The following is a 17,826-nucleotide window of genomic DNA, read 5'->3' as shown; positions in this document are numbered from 1 at the left end:
TCGATGTTGGATAAAACAAATTGAACATAGCATCTCTATACTTTAAAGAATTAAGTGAAAGAAAAGTATTCAAATGTAAAGTAACTAGAAAAAAACACTGGCTGATGCAGTCTTCTTCTATAAGTATCAAGTCTCTCCACTAGTCTATATTTAATGCATAAAATCATTAGATAGCCCGATGGCGACTTGGACGAAATAAAAAATACTTGGAGTAATCGAATTAACTTATTTCGTTGCTTGGGGTCAAAGGGCAGCAGATCGTCTAATTGGGTTACCGTTACATCAAGGCCAGTAGATGTGACCCAAGGGAACGTGACAGAGAGGGGTGGGGAGAAAATGTTGTACAGAACAAGCAATAGACCTCAAAATGTTTTTGTACATTTGTTATTCTTAGTGCTTCTGGCCGAGCTGGGCTCATCTCCTGCTTTTGGGCCCCAAGTCTTAGCGTTCTCGAAATATTGGGGAGGGGGGGGGGCGGACCTTTTTTGTTGAGTCCTTGACCGGAAACAATTTTTATAGGAATTCCATATGCTTGTGTGAAAGCTATTCAAAAGATCACTCTTATGATTAGTTTCCAGTCTCTTTGTTATAATTATTTATCTCATTATTGTTGGTCGAATGGATGCCGGAAATCTAAATATAGAAAACTGGGCGTGTCTTACATCACCTTATGAGAATCACCCAATCAAAACATTGCAACATAAAAAGGGGTATTTGAAAAAGAAACAAATCAAACGTATCAAAAAAGAAAAACAACAACATATAAGAGCGCGTAGTTTAAGAGGGGACGCCTTTTCCAGCCATTGACCGATGAGACATCGATGACCCCGGGGCCACGGTTTGTCCTGTATTTCTCCAAGACAAATGGACAAATCATGCAAGCATTTCAAGATGGTGCCCGTTAAATGGCCGACAAGAAATGGGTTCCATTCTGTGGCTGAATGAAGCGAAGGCCATAAAACGGAATGAGGCGAAAAGTGGAGATAGGGTTTGAGGAAAAAAAGTGTGTGTGTGTGTGTGCGTGTGGGGGAGGCCGTTGTTAAGGATGGGGAAGTGGGGAAGCAGGGTTGTTGCTAAGGTTGGGGGGGGGGGGACGTTAGAACGGCGCCATGTTTGAAATGGAATGATCTTAAAAAAAGGAAGTAGTTCAGATGACCTAGCCCTACAGAACGATGTTTCTCGTATTTGTTTTAATTCGTTTTCTTTGAACTATTATGATAATAATTTCGATAGTTTTGTTTCATCCAATTCATAGAACTCTAATAACGTAGAGGCTAGGAAAACACAAACCTAAACGTCTATGAATTTTAAAAATTTTTCCCAAAAGCATCAAATTTCTTTCATTTCATCAAAAGTTGACTGAAAGCATCAAATTTCTGTCATTAATTTAATCATAAGCTGACCCAAAGCATCAAATTTTATTCATTAATTTTATCATAAGCTGACCCAAAGCATCGAATTTCTTTCATTAATTTAATCATAAACTGACCTAAAGCATCAAATTTCTGTCATTAATTTAATCATAAGCTGACCTAAAGCATCAAATTTCTGTCATTAATTTAATCATAAGCTGACCTAAAGCATCAAATTTCTGCCATTAATTTAATCATAAGCTGACCTAAAGCATCAAATTTCTGTCATTAATTTAATCATAAGCTGACCCAAAGCATAAAAAAAAAGCTTATGTATAAAGGGGAAATAGTTGATGTCTTCAACCTAAAATGACATCAATGACGTCAACTTTTGTCATCAGCTCGTTCAGTCCAGGGTCCAAAGATGTTCTTAACATTCTACTCTTTATGTCCACTAAAAATGTTTTTTCATTAATGAATTTTTTTAATTACTAAAGGACATTTGGCTAAATCTGTTTTTAAGTATATAAGAGCTATACAACATAAATAGCTAAATTGTTGGTGTATCCGGTGTAAAATAATACAGAAAGTGTTAATAAGCGTTTTAAAAGGTGAGTGATAAGTTTACTGCACTTGTTAATGTTATTAAGTTCTTCTGTGACATACACAATAATATTTAACTATAAAGGTTTAAATACACTTTCCCTGCAGGAATTGAAACTTATTGCATAGCACATGAGGAACTAACCTCATCACTGAGATAGGGTTCAAAGTGTAGCTCAAGCAGTTGTTCGTAGTTGGCAACTGTGAAATTCAATTGAGCGTCCTTGCCCATGTTTAGTTTATCTTGTTATATTTCTATTCCCATATATGTCTATAAAGGCTGTTTGTATTGGACTTATTACAATGCAAAAAATAAATAAATAAAAAGCTCAGCGTTAAATATTTATGTTAATTAAACTTATTTTCATTTTACTGTTAAAATACATTATATATTACATGAATCATTTAATTTTGACACGTGTTTCTGTGTTTTAATTTTTTTTTAGCTGGGTTAAAAAACAAACAAATCGAAACAAGGAGTCGGGTAAATTAAAAAAAAAATGTTAATGTGAAAATAAAAACTAGAACCAGACCAAAGCTAGAAAACAATGACGTTATGGACAAAGGCAAAAAGAAATCAAAATAAAGTTTAAAAAAAACAAGCACAAAGTAAACGAAAAGAAGCTAGAATTTTGTCTTACGAGTGTTTTCTATCTGTCAACATCGACTATCACAGCCTTGATTCCTGTCCATTTTAGTGGTAAGGAGCCCTCCGCCCTGCGAAACAAACTTTTTTTGTTTTTACTGTGGAGAGTGTTGGGTCTGGAACAAAAGAGGTGCGGACACAACGGATGGGAAGAACTTTGCCAGACCAGCATTGAATGCTTGTCAATTTCCTTACAACATTCCATCGAGTTTTATAGGTCACGTCCTGTACATCCATTCATCCTTACATCTCTTTCTTTCTCCTCCTGGCTTCTCTCCCTTTCTCCATCTTTTTTTTTTATCTTGTATTTCCATGTAAGGGAAACGTACTTTATCCATCTACTTCTTCGACACACATGCGCACACCCAAGGGCATTTCGTAAACTTAATTTTTGTTCTCGGCCAAGAAAACAGTCTGGTGAGTGCGCGCGTGCGTGTTTAATTAGTCTTGGCTAAGAATGCAGACGTTAAAAAGTCACGTGATTAACCCCTAAATTGAAGTCTGCTAATAAAGTTTGAAGAACATTTTTTTTAACCGTGTACATATTTGAAGGCATCAGTATACTGAGTGTAATATGGTCATCTCCCTTACCAGAAGTATACTGAGTGTAATATGGTCATCTCCCTTACCAGAAGTATACTGAGTGTAATGTGGTCATCTCCCTTACCAGAAGTATACTGAGTGTAATGTGGTCATCTCCCTTACCAGAAGTATACTGAGTGTAATATGGTCATCTCCCTTACCAGAAGTATACTGAGTGTAATATGGTCATCTCCCTTACCAGAAGTATAATGAGTGTAATGTGGTCATCTCCCTTACCAGAAGTATGATGAGTGTAATGTGGTCATCTCCCTTACCAGAAGTATGATGAGTGTAATGTGGTCATCTCCCTTACCAGAAGAAGTAAATAAACATTTTCATAATTACACTTAGCATTGCACCATATACCTTCGCCATTTTAAAACCCTCCCATTTTAAAACCCTAGCTATCTAGCTACGTAAGGATCTATTGTTGTAGCGAATTCCTGTTTCAGTGCTTAAGTTATTCCAACTGCCCAGTCAGCTGACCACTTTTCTGATGTCCAAAACATTGATTAGTTGACTGGCCAGTCCAGCAACCTCGTTTTTAGATGAGTGTAAATAACAAAACTTTGGATGAACTGACCAGAAATTGAAAGAAATTTAGTAATGGCAGAGCAAAATTAGGTTTAGTCAAATAAATAATACCTGATCCCTTTTAACGAGGAAACAGTGATATAAGAAAGACATATTGTAATTCAAAATACCGTCTGTTTGTGAGTCTCTGTGACAAGATCTTGTCCCTTAGCAAGATATTCAATGGAGACCAATTCTAAACAGTTGCAAATGAAATCCTACAAGAATGCTAGGGACTTACCTTCGTTGTCTATCAGACTTCTGACAGATTATGTATCTACATTGTGAGGCAGACGACACCAGAACATAAATATACCAGACTTCTGACAGATTATGTATCTACATTGTGAGGCAGACGACACCAGAACATAAAAATACCAGACTTCTGACAGATTATGTATCTACATAGTGATATCGGAGGCAGACGACACCAGAACATAAATATACCAGACTTCTGACAGATTATGTATCTACATTGTGAGGCAGACGACACCAGAACATAAATATACCAGACTTCTGACAGATTATGTATCTACATTGTGATATCGGAGGCAGACGACACAAGAACATAAATATACCAGACTTCTGACAGATTATGTATCTACATTGTGAGGCAGACGACACAAGAACATAAATATACCAGACTTCTGACAGAATATGTATCTACATTGTGATATCGGAGGCAGACGACACCAGAACATAAATATACCAGACTTCTAACAGATTATGTATCTACATTGTGATATCGGAGGCAGACGACACAAGAACATAAATATAAGACATTCCACGAGATAGACGTGCACGTGTCACCTCCGTTGCACTAAATAGCTCTGAAATGTACAACATAAACACAGGGGGGGGAACAGACGTGGGGATTGTGTGCGGCTATTCCATCCGTAGGACGCCCTTGCTCCGACAAAGTAAGTTGTGAGCCCCCCGAAAAGAGCAACTTTCTTCTGTCCAGCCATCTCTCAACCAGCACTAAACAACGACGTCACTTTGTTTTCAGGCAGACGATATCGGAGCAGACGACACTCGTCACCGCCTCGCCCAGGAAACAAGGAACAGGTGTGCTCTTAAGTGGGCTGCAGAAGTAAGCTAATGGAAGAGGACTTGGGCTGCTGCAAATTCCTCCCCCCCCCCCCCCTAAAAACAAAAAACCTAGGTCTCCTGATTTTAGGATAAATAAGAAAAAGGTAAGGCATATTTACTAACAGAACAAAATAAAATTGTGTTGACATTGTTGGAACAGGAAATAGTGGGTATGGATCACCAAGAACGAATGGTAAGTATTTAAAGTGGATGTGTTTACAGGACACTTCTAATGTCATTTAGAAACATCGTATTTAGAAGTTTCTCTTTCATTGGCGCTCAGATATCAAACATTTGCTCAAAGTACATTGACGTGGAACTCAGGCACCTTCAGGCACGTGTTGTTGGTGAGTACGACTTGGTTCAGACTGGAGCAAACACAGCAAATAAATGTGACAAACAATGGGAAGAAACGAAAGCTAAAACAAGAGGAAGAGTTATTGTTGTTGTTGTGTATTTAGTAGGATGTTTACATAGCCAATATACACACATAGTACAGAAAAGTTCCCCTTTCAGATCTTCTGATCTATGGGGGCAGATGATGTAAAGATCATCTGTTTCTGTGGCCAATGCTTAACGAAACGAGGATGTCATGTGGCCACCACAACGACCAACCGCCTTTACTTTCCCCAGCTAATGTACTTTTCCCAAACTAATGCTAGGTACCCTTTAGAACTGGGTGGACTCGGGGCGCATTAAAGATCCCGAAAGTAAAAATTGCAGTCTTCACCCGAGGATTCCATCCCGGGACCCTTCTTTACCACGCAGCCACCGCGGCATATATATTGGCTCATTCTCCCCACTATTTCCCACCGCGGTCAAGTAAGAAAATAAAAAAAACAACAACCTTTAAACCCTAACAGTACATGGGTGATGACATTTTTGCAAGCAAGAACAGGTTTGTCTTAACTTAATGGAGGGAGGATGAGAGATGGAAGAAGATTGTAAAAGAAAAGAGAATCGATAAAGAAGTCTCTCCCTTTCTTTCTCTCTCTCTCTCCCTCTTTCTGTGTTGAAAGTTTTACCATTTCACGTTTAAACTTTCAAAGAGTCTCGATTCCTTTGACCTAAGCAGAAAGAGGGGGGTAACACCATTGGGGAGGAGGGGGGGGGAGAGAGCAGAAGGATGCTTTAGTGTTTTGGGATGTTACCATGACAACGAATCAATCAACCAACGGCTATGTTTAGAAAGTTTTCGATGTTTACTGCAGACACAAAGATCCAAGTCCCGAGCCCAGTGACGAGACGAGACTTATCGTACAGGTAGATAAAACTTTCACCCTTTTTTTTTTTTAAATACATGTTTAAAAAAAATCAACTTCTTTTGTAACAAAACAATTAAAAGTAAATAAAAAATTAGTTTTCTAGTTTTCCTATTTACGGCGTTGAATTGTTTGTGCTTTAAAGCAAGCACTTCAAGTCCAGCTTCCAATACAACGTAGTCATGGAGCCTCCTTTACAGGTAAGACTGTACCGTCTAGCGTCAACACTCCACAAAGCAACGAGTTCTGACATACTACATCGTCGCTTCGTATACACAGACTAACAATAACTGAAGAGGACTTGGAATTGATCCGCAGCCTTCTGGAGAAGTGGTTACATGTTTCATTTATAAGCTCAGAGAATTCGTCCAATCTCACTGACTTAGAGTAATAGGAAGTGACGCCCTGTATACTTCAGGAGTCTCTAACACACGTCATAACAGAAGGGGGAAAGGACTAAAGCGGACACTACAAAAAAGAGGCGATATCTTTGTCCTTTGACCACAAATGTTTGTGAAATCACAATGTCCAGTCACTGACAAACAGTCCTACACAAAAAGTCCTACGCAGGACAAGAACTTGTTCTCAGCTTATTGTTGTAGACAATAAACCGTCAGCAGCCAAATAAAGCTTTGTGATAGTGTTCAATCCGTTAATAGAAGGAAAGACATTTAGAGGCCTTTAAAATTAATCGGATTGCAGGAGTAGAAATAGCAAGGGCATTAATAAGTCTTTACACCGAGTTGTCATGATTGTTTTACTTCTCTCCCTTTTTCGTTCCATCCGGATCAGTAGAAGACATTGAGATCCTAGCTAATACATAGGACTAGTATAGTATAGAGACGTGACGTCCGTGTGGGTGCGTGCGTGAGGCGGTTCTGTGTCAGTAGAGGGCGGCTATTGAAACCGAATCTTTAACTCACCTGGTACAAGAAACACGTCTGCTCCTGACAAGTCACCCGGCCGATAGGGCCAGGAGTACAATACTTGGGAGTGGTCCTCTATCTGGTCATATCATGGGAGGAGAGGTACTAGGAGGTGTGTGGGGCTACTCCAGACCAGTAGAGGTACCTTGAAATGGGGCTGGGGGGAGGAAGGCACGTGTGACTAGAGATATCGCCTCAGCACTCGACTATCAACATTTTTATAGTTACTACTACGAAATGTCAATGTCACGGCGACACAAACCTTTATCCCTACCACTCGCCCTTTAACCTTTCAAGCCAGGTTAGGGTTTAGGTTAACCCTATAGTAGCCAAGGTCAACGAATCATGCTAAAAAAAAAACTAGAGAGATCTAACTAAGTGTTTCGTGAATTCTGGGATACATTGTCTTTAAAAAAACAACATCACCCTGAATAATTCATTCGTTTCCTCGGCCACTCCAATATATTTGTTCGTTACATTCTCGCATCGTAAATGTTTGACTGTTGGATCAATGTCTGTCGTACATTTGACTTGATGTGTTGTTTTTTTTAAAGCAGTAATGAAGATACATTAGTCTTTAGTACTTTTCAGTTATTTCTTGCTCAGCTTAGCGCGACGAGAATTTGTTTTAATTTTCTTTTACATTTGTTACATCATACACAATTCCGGTGCTATTTCTGTCAATCACGTGACCCAAATATTTAAGTCAAATTCCTGTTTAGCATTCCTTGCCCCACCTTTCCCTAAATACCAAGAAAAAAATAACATCTGGCAAATGTTGATCTAGAAATGTCCATAATTGTAGACAAAAATCAAGTGGGTCTGTTGGCTGTACGGAAAGTCTAGTGCCAAGACCAACTCCACAAAGTAGGTCAGAAATACAAAGAGTTAGTGAGATACTTACCTCCGGGCAAACCAGCCTTGGTGTTGGATTTCTCTATCCTGTATTGATAAACATTTAATGTGAACAGAATGTTGGAAGATCTGCCTTCGTCCTCGTCTGTGAATACAGAAAACACGACATGTTCACCATAGGCCAGTGCAAATCTAATAGGTTTTCTACACGCTGTTTCCAGAACGAGGCAACTGGGTCACAAGCAAAATACAAACTTACTACAGAGATAATAAAAATAACTCCGGCCACGTGGAGAATCACAAACAGTTTGTAGTTAGAGAGACAACAAGACTCCAATCGTTTTGTGTCTTGAAAATATTTAGTGAACCAGTGGCCTCGTTTTGATTTCAACATGTCGAGGGCAACCATAAACCAAACAAATAAAAATATAACAAGTTTATGAAAAAATTATAAATAAACTTTTTCCTTCACGATATTCGACGGCTGTTTTCAAAATAGTTGTGCATTTCGAATGTTTAGTGAGGTAGTCAAGTAAAAAGAAAATGTTTCTGTGAAACAAGTCAACGCAAGGCACGGTAAGGTTTTACTTGTTTCAAACACCTTTTATACATACAACATTTATCTGAATAAAGAGCTTTGTGTTCTTTGTGAGTATAAAGAACGGCATGTGGGTCAGTTAAGGGTCAAGTATAAAAGTAGAATATGAAAATTAGGAAGGGCATTTAATAAGACCGGGAGCAATTGGCCATCTTGTCTACAGGGAGGAAGGACCATACTGAGGATAGCAGGCTTAGAGGGGGACAACAGGGGGGGGGGAGGAGAATGGATACTCATAGCACGTGACTATGACTCTAATCATTAACATCGTCATCTACAATTGAAACTAAAAAAAAATCACTGTGTTTGGGGTAAACAAAAAAAGGGGCTTGGCTACCAAACGGAGGGGGGGGGCACGAGCTTGTAGCCTTAAGCTTGAGTTGAGTTGAGTTATGCTTAGCGCCTACAGGTCCTCCTCCGTTCTCCACATGTAGACAATAGAGAGTGGACCAAAGCGATAAGAAGCTTCGCTTTAGACAAGGAATACAAATAATTTTACATTTCCTTTTTTTTTTTTTCCTCTGTGAAACTTATTCTAGAAATCAATGTCACTGTTGCTCACCTGTGGTGCATCTCGCGGCCAGGGCGGCGTCCAGATAGTAGGCTGCCTTCTCCGCGGTGGGCGCCCTCAGCTCGCTTTGATTCTCAAGCTGTGTCCCGCAGATGGGGTCTTCCCGAAGATAGACGCTGGGAGCTGTCCCCACACCAGTGGCTTCTGTTCCTGTAGATAAATAAAAAAGACACCACTAATAATAATACAAAGAAACATGTGTGTGTTACTTATTAGCTAATTACCGGCACTAGTGTTTAGACTATGAAGTCTTAAGCCAATGTACGAAATAGTTCAAATCAGAAGTAATGTGTATAGCGTACAATGGCAAAGGACCATCAGTCAACGTGCGATATGGCTATCTTCTTTTTGTATACATGTATATGATTGTGCGTCAATACTAGCCAGTGCCTATAAAAAGGAATGAACATTTCATTTCTAAAACCCCTCCCCCACTAAAGAAAAATGGTTTCGAAAATTACCCCCCCCCCCCCCCCCCCCCCATTCCCGCACTAAAACTAGCTTCTTCAAAAGAAAGGGAAAAAATCACAGACTTGAAGTCAAAAAGAAAGCGGCAGCAATAAACAACAACAATCACAATAAACAAAACTATAATGTTATTATGTAATAGACTGAAAGACGGCAACACAATTCTTCATCACATAACAGAATTTGTGCCGATGATGTCCCTTGCAACTATTGTTAATGTGGGGCAAACAGTCAGCGTGATGTTAGGAAGATCTCTAGGAAGTTGTGCGGGTGCATCCCACGGTTGTTCTAACTGGCAATATCTGCGTGTTATCGGCCCAGTGTGAGAGATGAAACTCTGGTTTCTCTAAGTGTTTTAACACTCGCTAACTTTATGGTTCGGTTTTATGAATACACATCTTTATTGCAAGAGCAAATTACTCACTCGAGTTTTATCAGAAAGAAGGAGTTTACGTTCTTGGGTTATTTCCCTTAAATCCCTTTTTTTTATGCACCTTCAATGGATTTTTTTTTGTTCAAGTGTCGCCCCACATGCAATACTCCATTTTCTCAGCATAGTACTCGCCCTTAGATACTCATAAAAATGTAAAAGTTTGTGGAAAGAGGGGATTCATATCTTTGGAAGTCACTCCAACATGCAGATGTAAACACTCCCCCTCGAGATCGCCAGATGGCGTAACCAGCACCCTCAACATGGAAGCCCTGTGCCTCTTACTAAAGAATAAACTGGCGCCCCGTTAACATTCGGTTACAGGCAGGGAGTGGGGGTTGGAGTGAGCGCGGGAGGCATAGAAGGAAAATATCGGTTTCGAATATTTTTTTTTCTTTTCTAAACTTTTCATGCTGGAGAGCAACAGCAGACGATACAAACAAAATGTGGATAGCTCAAGAGGAATAAAAAGAAAAGAATCTTACTGATGACAAAACTAGTACAGAAATTGTGTAGAATAGAAATACACAACTTCTCATTATTTTAGAGGATCGTAACGTAACAACACATGTTACCATGCGTCAACATGACATCTCGACCAGACCATATTCTCTTACTAACATTAAACATAGATCTAGATCTATATGCATGAAAGGAGCATGTTACAAATAAGGTGGATTAGATTCAATTAGGAGACCATCTGGTCATCCCGGACTCGACAATAAGCAGGACAAAGATATCGAATATTTCTAATTTTCCTCTAAGTAGCGCAGCTTCCATGCGTTCTTTTTCCTTAGAGAAACACAAAGTAATTTGTGCTAACAGCTTTAGGACATCAAAATATCCGAATCATTCCTTGATGACCATCTTGTGGGCAAAAGTGTTTGTACTATAATCTATGCTCTTCCCATTGGATTCAAGACGCGCCCATCTTGAGATGTTATTACCAAAAAAACACCAACCAAGTCATTGTCATAGAAATCTGCAACGTCTTGAACACAGCTGACGGAATCATTTCAGACCAATTATAAGTTGTGGTTAGCACAATGAACATAATGCGCAAGCGGCTTCTTTTGATGAAGCAATACTCGAAGATCATTGTAGGTCCTACTATCCACTTAAATATGAAGCACCATCATAGCTTTAGTCCGTAATTTCACGTTTGGCATTCTTAAGCTCTCAGCGGATATTAAGAGCCCCGTGATACTACTGGGTCGTAGGAATGGGTCGCTGAGAGGTGTAGGTGGCGCATCAATACTTATTAAATTACACACACACACAAAATCTAGAAATTAGTTTGTTTATATGACGGGAGATAAAAAAAAAAGGGGGGGGGGAGACAGAGAGAGACAGAGAGAAACAGATAGAATGAGCGAGAGAGAGAGAGAGAGAGAGAGAGAAACAGACAGAATGAGTGAGAGAGAGAGAGAGAGAGAGAGAGACTGATGGTGAGAGAAAGGAGAGGGAGAAGGGACACATAAAGGAAAGAAGAGCAAGAGAAAAAAAGAGAGGAAATAGTGAGACAGAGGGAGAGGTAGAAAGACACTTTCTGCTAACACAATAGACAGAGGAGACTGAAGGGGAAGACAATAAGAGAAAGTTAGTAGAGAATGAGAAAGTTAGTAGAGAAAGAGAAAGTTAGTAGCTGAGCAGAGAGACATTATCCCGCAGCGAATAGCCAGACACCTATCTGCTCGCCTCAATCACCTCGTTAACTGCTACTTATACCATCCAGTGTAATCTACTTAAGAGTGAGGGCCAGACGGCCCCCCGGGGTGATCCCTCGGGGCCTGCTTAGCGACTGGTGCTGGTCTGCGGGTGCAACGCCACGGTGCGGCTGGGAAGAGGTCCGCTCCTCCCATGGTGCGAATGGGACAGTGGGTCGGGTCTTCTCAGTGTGGTGTCATTAATTAGGGAAAAATAGGTCAATATGGCGAACCAAAGTGGGCCATACAGTCCGCCACAAAATGAGATCAATTATTTGCCCCTATACCATACAGAAACACAAACCATTGATGTAAGTAGTATTGGTTCTCTCTTCCTTCTTCTCTCTCTCTGTCTTTCTTTCTCTCCACAGAACGTCGATACACTTGAGGTTATACTTCAGGTTTACTTGAAGATCGCATGAATACAAAAAGAAGGACAGTATCGTACAGCACAGAACGAAAACTAAAAGTTGAAACACTTTGAATGTATTTGAAGGAACAGGTCAGTAAGTCAAAGAGATGTCAACATGCTGCCTTAAGAAGTGTTGCTCTCTGATGAAGTTGAAACACTTTGAATGTATTTGAAGGAACAGGTCAGTAAGTCAAAGAGATGTCAACATGCTGCCTTAAGAAGTGTTGCTCTCTGATGAAGTTGAAACACTTTGAATGTATTTGAAGGAACAGGTCAGTTAGTCAAAGAGATGTCAACATGCTGCCTTAAGAAGTGTTGCTCTCTGATGAAGTTGAAACACTTTGAATGTATTTGAAGGAACAGGTCAGTAAGTCAAAGAGATGTCAACATGCTGCCTTAAAAAGTGTTGCTCTCTGATGAAGTTGAAACACTTTGAATGTATTTGAAGGAACAGGTCAGTAAGTCAAAGAGATGTCAACATGCTGCCTTAAGAAGTGTTGCTCTCTGATGAAGTTGAAACACTTTGAATGTATTTGAAGGAACAGGTCAGTTAGTCAAAGAGATGTCAACATGCTGCCTTAAGAAGTGTTGCTCTCTGATGAAGTTGAAACACTTTGAATGTATTTGAAGGAACAGGTCAGTAAGTCAAAGAGATGTCAACATGCTGCCTTAAGAAGTGTTGCTCTCTGATGAAGTTGAAACACTTTGAATGTATTTGAAGGAACAGGTCAGTAAGTCAAAGAGATGTCAACATGCTGCCTTAAGAAGTGTTGCTCTCTGATGAAGTTGAAACACTTTGAATGTATTTGAAGGAACAGGTCAGTAAGTCAAAGAGATGTCAACATGCTGCCTTAAGAAGTGTTGCTCTCTGATGAAGTTGAAACACTTTGAATGTATTTGAAGGAACAGGTCAGTAAGTCAAAGAGATGTCAACATGCTGCCTTAAGAAGTGTTGCTCTCTGATGAAGTTGAAACACTTTGAATGTATTTGAAGGAACAGGTCAGTTAGTCAAAGAGATGTCAACATGCTGCCTTAAGAAGTGTTGCTCTCTGATGAAGTTGAAACACTTTGAATGTATTTGAAGGAACAGGTCAGTAAGTCAAAGAGATGTCAACATGCTGCCTTAAGAAGTGTTGCTCTCTGATGAAGTTGAAACACTTTGAATGTATTTGAAGGAACAGGTCAGTAAGTCAAAGAGATGTCAACATGCTGCCTTAAGAAGTGTTGCTCTCTGATGAAGTTGAAACACTTTGAATGTATTTGAAGGAACAGGTCAGTAAGTCAAAGAGATGTCAACATGCTGCCTTAAGAAGTGTTGTTCTCTGATGAAGTTGAAACACTTTGAATGTATTTGAAGGAACAGGTCAGTAAGTCAAAGAGATGTCAACATGCTGCCTTAAGAAGTGTTGCTCTCTGATGAAGTTGAAACACTTTGAATGTATTTGAAGGAACAGGTCAGTTAGTCAAAGAGATGTCAACATGCTGCCTTAAGAAGTGTTGCTCTCTGATGAAGTTGAAACACTTTGAATGTATTTGAAGGAACAGGTCAGTAAGTCAAAGAGATGTCAACATGCTGCCTTAAGAAGTGTTGCTCTCTGATGAAGTTGAAACACTTTGAATGTATTTGAAGGAACAGGTCAGTAAGTCAAAGAGATGTCAACATGCTGCCTTAAGAAGTGTTGCTCTCTGATGAAGTTGAAACACTTTGAATGTATTTGAAGGAACAGGTCAGTAAGTCAAAGAGATGTCAACATGCTGCCTTAAGAAGTGTTGCTCTCTGATGAAGTTGAAACACTTTGAATGCATTTGAAGGAACAGGTCAGTAAGTCAAAGAGATGTCAACATGCTGCCTTAAGAAGTGTTGCTCTCTGATGAAGTTGAAACACTTTGAATGTATTTGAAGGAACAGGTCAGTTAGTCAAAGAGATGTCAACATGCTGCCTTAAGAAGTGTTGCTCTCTGATGAAGTTGAAACACTTTGAATGTATTTGAAGGAACAGGTCAGTAAGTCAAAGAGATGTCAACATGCTGCCTTAAGAAGTGTTGCTCTCTGATGAAGTTGAAACACTTTGAATGTATTTGAAGGAACAGGTCAGTAAGTCAAAGAGATGTCAACATGCTGCCTTAAGAAGTGTTGCTCTCTGATGAAGTTGAAACACTTTGAATGTATTTGAAGGAACAGGTCAGTAAGTCAAAGAGATGTCAACATGCTGCCTTAAGAAGTGTTGTTCTCTGATGAAGTTGAAACACTTTGAATGTATTTGAAGGAACAGGTCAGTAAGTCAAAGAGATGTCAACATGCTGCCTTAAGAAGTGTTGCTCTCTGATGAAGTTGAAACACTTTGAATGTATTTGAAGGAACAGGTCAGTAAGTCAAAGAGATGTCAACATGCTGCCTTAAGAAGTGTTGCTCTCTGATGAAGTTGAAACACTTTGAATGTATTTGAAGGAACAGGTCAGTAAGTCAAAGAGATGTCAACATGCTGCCTTAAGAAGTGTTGTTCTCTGATGAAGTTGAAACACTTTGAATGTATTTGAAGGAACACGTCAGTAAGTCAAAGAGATGTCAACATGCTGCCTTAAGAAGTGTTGCTCTCTGATGAAGTTGAAACACTTTGAATGTATTTGAAGGAACAGGTCAGTAAGTCAAAGAGATGTCAACATGCTGCCTTAAGAAGTGTTGCTCTCTGATGAAGTTGAAACACTTTGAATGTATTTGAAGGAACAGGTCAGTAAGTCAAAGAGATGTCAACATGCTGCCTTAAGAAGTGTTGCTCTCTGATGAAGTTGAAACACTTTGAATGTATTTGAAGGAACAGGTCAGTAAGTCAAAGAGATGTCAACATGCTGCCTTAAGAAGTGTTGCTCTCTGATGAAGTTGAAACACTTTGAATGTATTTGAAGGAACAGGTCAGTAAGTCAAAGAGATGTCAACATGCTGCCTTAAGAAGTGTTGCTCTCTGATGAAGTTGAAACACTTTGAATGTATTTGAAGGAACAGGTCAGTTAGTCAAAGAGATGTCAACATGCTGCCTTAAGAAGTGTTGCTCTCTGATGAAGTTGAAACACTTTGAATGTATTTGAAGGAACAGGTCAGTAAGTCAAAGAGATGTCAACATGCTGCCTTAAGAAGTGTTGCTCTCTGATGAAGTTGAAACACTTTGAATGTATTTGAAGGAACAGGTCAGTAAGTCAAAGAGATGTCAACATGCTGCCTTAAGAAGTGTTGCTCTCTGATGAAGTTGAAACACTTTGAATGTATTTGAAGGAACAGGTCAGTAAGTCAAAGAGATGTCAACATGCTGCCTTAAGAAGTGTTGCTCTCTGATGAAGTTGAAACACTTTGAATGTATTTGAAGGAACAGGTCAGTAAGTCAAAGAGATGTCAACATGCTGCCTTAAGAAGTGTTGTTCTCTGATGAAGCGACTATTCGACTTTAAGTCATCCTTGGTGTCCGAGCGGGACTCCATGCTCAACAGTTTCTTCAGTTTCTACTGTGTGGGAAGAATGTCCTCAGAGAAACTATTTCTCTCTTTCTCCCCTGAGCGTTAATCAGCGGAGTCTCTCCTTCAATGTTAGCATTAGAGTATTTCTTGGAATGTAAAAGAGGAGCATCAACAGGCTTGAAGAGACATTTCTTAGAAGAGCAAGGTTTCAACATTTCTAAGAACATCTGCTCATGAAGGAGCTTGGTAAAAAAAAAACAACAACACTTATTTCTGCTGTTTAATTTATGAGTTTCCACCAGAAGATTGGAAGGATTGAGTTTGATTGATGGATAACAGGAAATTGAAGTTATCAGCAGAGTGAAAGTCGGACATTGCCACACTTTAGGCCAAGGTCTGGCGGACGGAGGACAACCCCCCCCCCCAAAAAAAAAAAAAAAAAAAAAAAAAGGATATATAGCTTGTAGCTCTAGATATGCCTAACTGTAAAAAGGTAACCATAGACCTAGCTAGATGTGACTAAAGTAAATTCTTTGGTAACCCTAGATCCACATATATATATAAATTTCGGTCACAAGAACTAATAACTATAGGAAAATAATTACCAGGGGGTGCGGTGGCTGAGTTGTTAAGCACAGCTTCCGAACCTGGTGGTTCTGGGTTAGAATCTCAGCGAAGACTAGGATTTTTAGGGCTACCGGGGTACCCAACTTCTAGTTAAGAAAGTAAAGGCGGTTGGTAGTTGTGCTGGCCGCATGACACCCTGCTCATTAACCGTTGGCCAAAGAAACTTATCATCTGCCGTATAGATCGCAGGGTCTGAAAGGGGAACTTACTTTACTTTAAATATTTACTGGTTTTTGTTATGTATGGTCTATTAGTTGCCACCCGAAGGCTTCGTGTGTAACTCACAAAAACCATTTAATATATTCCTTCAATAAAAAAAACTCCACTTATATTTCAATATAATGTATATAATTGTATATTTCTATGTAAGATTTCATTTCTAAGAAAACAACTTTTAGGTCAGACAACATTTCGTGATAGGTGCACTTAAGTATAAAGTTGTAAAACTTCAGATCCTTTGAAAAATCAGTGTCATGTCAATACCATGGCATGTGGCATTGCCTCATTGGTCATTTAAAAAAAAAACCTGTACAACTGTAACATTTGGAACCTATCGAAATGATTATTTCTATATGAAGTAGGCCCTATGCGTTTTTTAAGGTATTGGTCATTCGTCAACCACGGTATTGGTTATTGGTCAACAATCAAGGTATTTGTCGTTGATTAACCATCATGGTATTGGTCATTGGTCTACCATGGTATTAATTATTGGTCAACCATGATAGTCAACCATGATTTTGGTCAGTGGTTAACTATCATGGTATAGGTAATTGGTCAACCTGGTATGGTTCATTGGTCAACCATGGTATGGGTCTTTCAGAATGTGTAGATTTGGTCATCGATCAACATGGTTAAAATTCCGAGTCGCATATGATGTAGGAGTGGTAAGATATATATGCATAGAAATGTATTTGGACTCAGTGTATGGCTGACAGTCCAACGTGAACTTCATAAATTAGGAATGGTTATTGCATGTTACAAGTGAAAGTGTTTTTCCTCTTATAAAGTTATCCAGCGTAGTCACGTGACTTGTAACTATAATGACCTAGATATTATAAGTTACACAGTAAAGGTTCAAGGACGAGTGGAACAAACAACTTTTGAGGCTGCACATCATAGTGGAGTACATTTGGTATCTACCGAAGCAAAGAATTTGAAGTTTTATATTACCTGCTTTATATTATATACCTTTGAGATTAAAGAAATGAAGTATACTTTTGTTTGCGTTATAAAGGCAGAGGTGTGTAACATTTACATGTAGTAGGCCTACAGTCACAAAAGAAATGAATTAACGAGATGAGAATAACATTGTGACCTAGTCTATGTTGCATACTGTAGTTCTAGAAGCGCGAGATCCCAACTTTGTTTTTCTATCCGAAAGTAGAACTATGTTTTACACGCTAATCTTTATAATAGGAAGAAAGGGAGATAATCTATCAATATCAATAGTTAAAGAACGTCTTGGCTGGTGACCTCCCTTCACTCGCAAAGCAATAATTTGCGTCTTTTAAATTACAGGTTGCTTCCCCTTGCTCTGATGGCTGTCCACAAAGTTTGAACAAAACATTTTGCTATACAGGTCACCCCCCCCCCCCCCCCCTTTCGCCTCACTCATTACCAAATGAATGTAGACAGTTAAGGGGTTACTGGAGTGCAAAATTTATTTTTAAAATTT

The 17,826-nt window shown here is 39.2% G+C and overlaps 1 protein-coding gene across 2 annotated transcripts in view; it reads right to left on the bottom strand.

The window, feature by feature from the left end:
* The window catches only part of LOC106057963 (kinesin-like protein KIF26A), a 307,846-nt gene that overhangs the window by 36,420 nt on the left and 253,600 nt on the right, over nucleotides 1-17,826 (bottom strand). For both annotated transcript variants that reach the window (XM_013215332.2, XM_013215331.2), the window contains exons 12-13: nucleotides 9,052-9,210; nucleotides 7,941-8,036 (exon numbers count right to left, since the gene is read on the bottom strand). In XM_013215332.2, the coding sequence (XP_013070786.2) occupies nucleotides 7,941-8,036; nucleotides 9,052-9,210 (255 nt within the window). The remainder of the gene's footprint in view (nucleotides 1-7,940; nucleotides 8,037-9,051; nucleotides 9,211-17,826) is intronic.

The sequence above is a fragment of the Biomphalaria glabrata genome, chromosome 3 (genome assembly GCF_947242115.1).
Source record: "Biomphalaria glabrata chromosome 3, xgBioGlab47.1, whole genome shotgun sequence".
NCBI classification, from domain to species: Eukaryota; Metazoa; Mollusca; class Gastropoda; family Planorbidae; genus Biomphalaria; species Biomphalaria glabrata.
The sequence above is the reverse complement of the archived record's forward strand: the minus strand, read 5'-3'. Positions and strand labels throughout refer to the sequence as shown.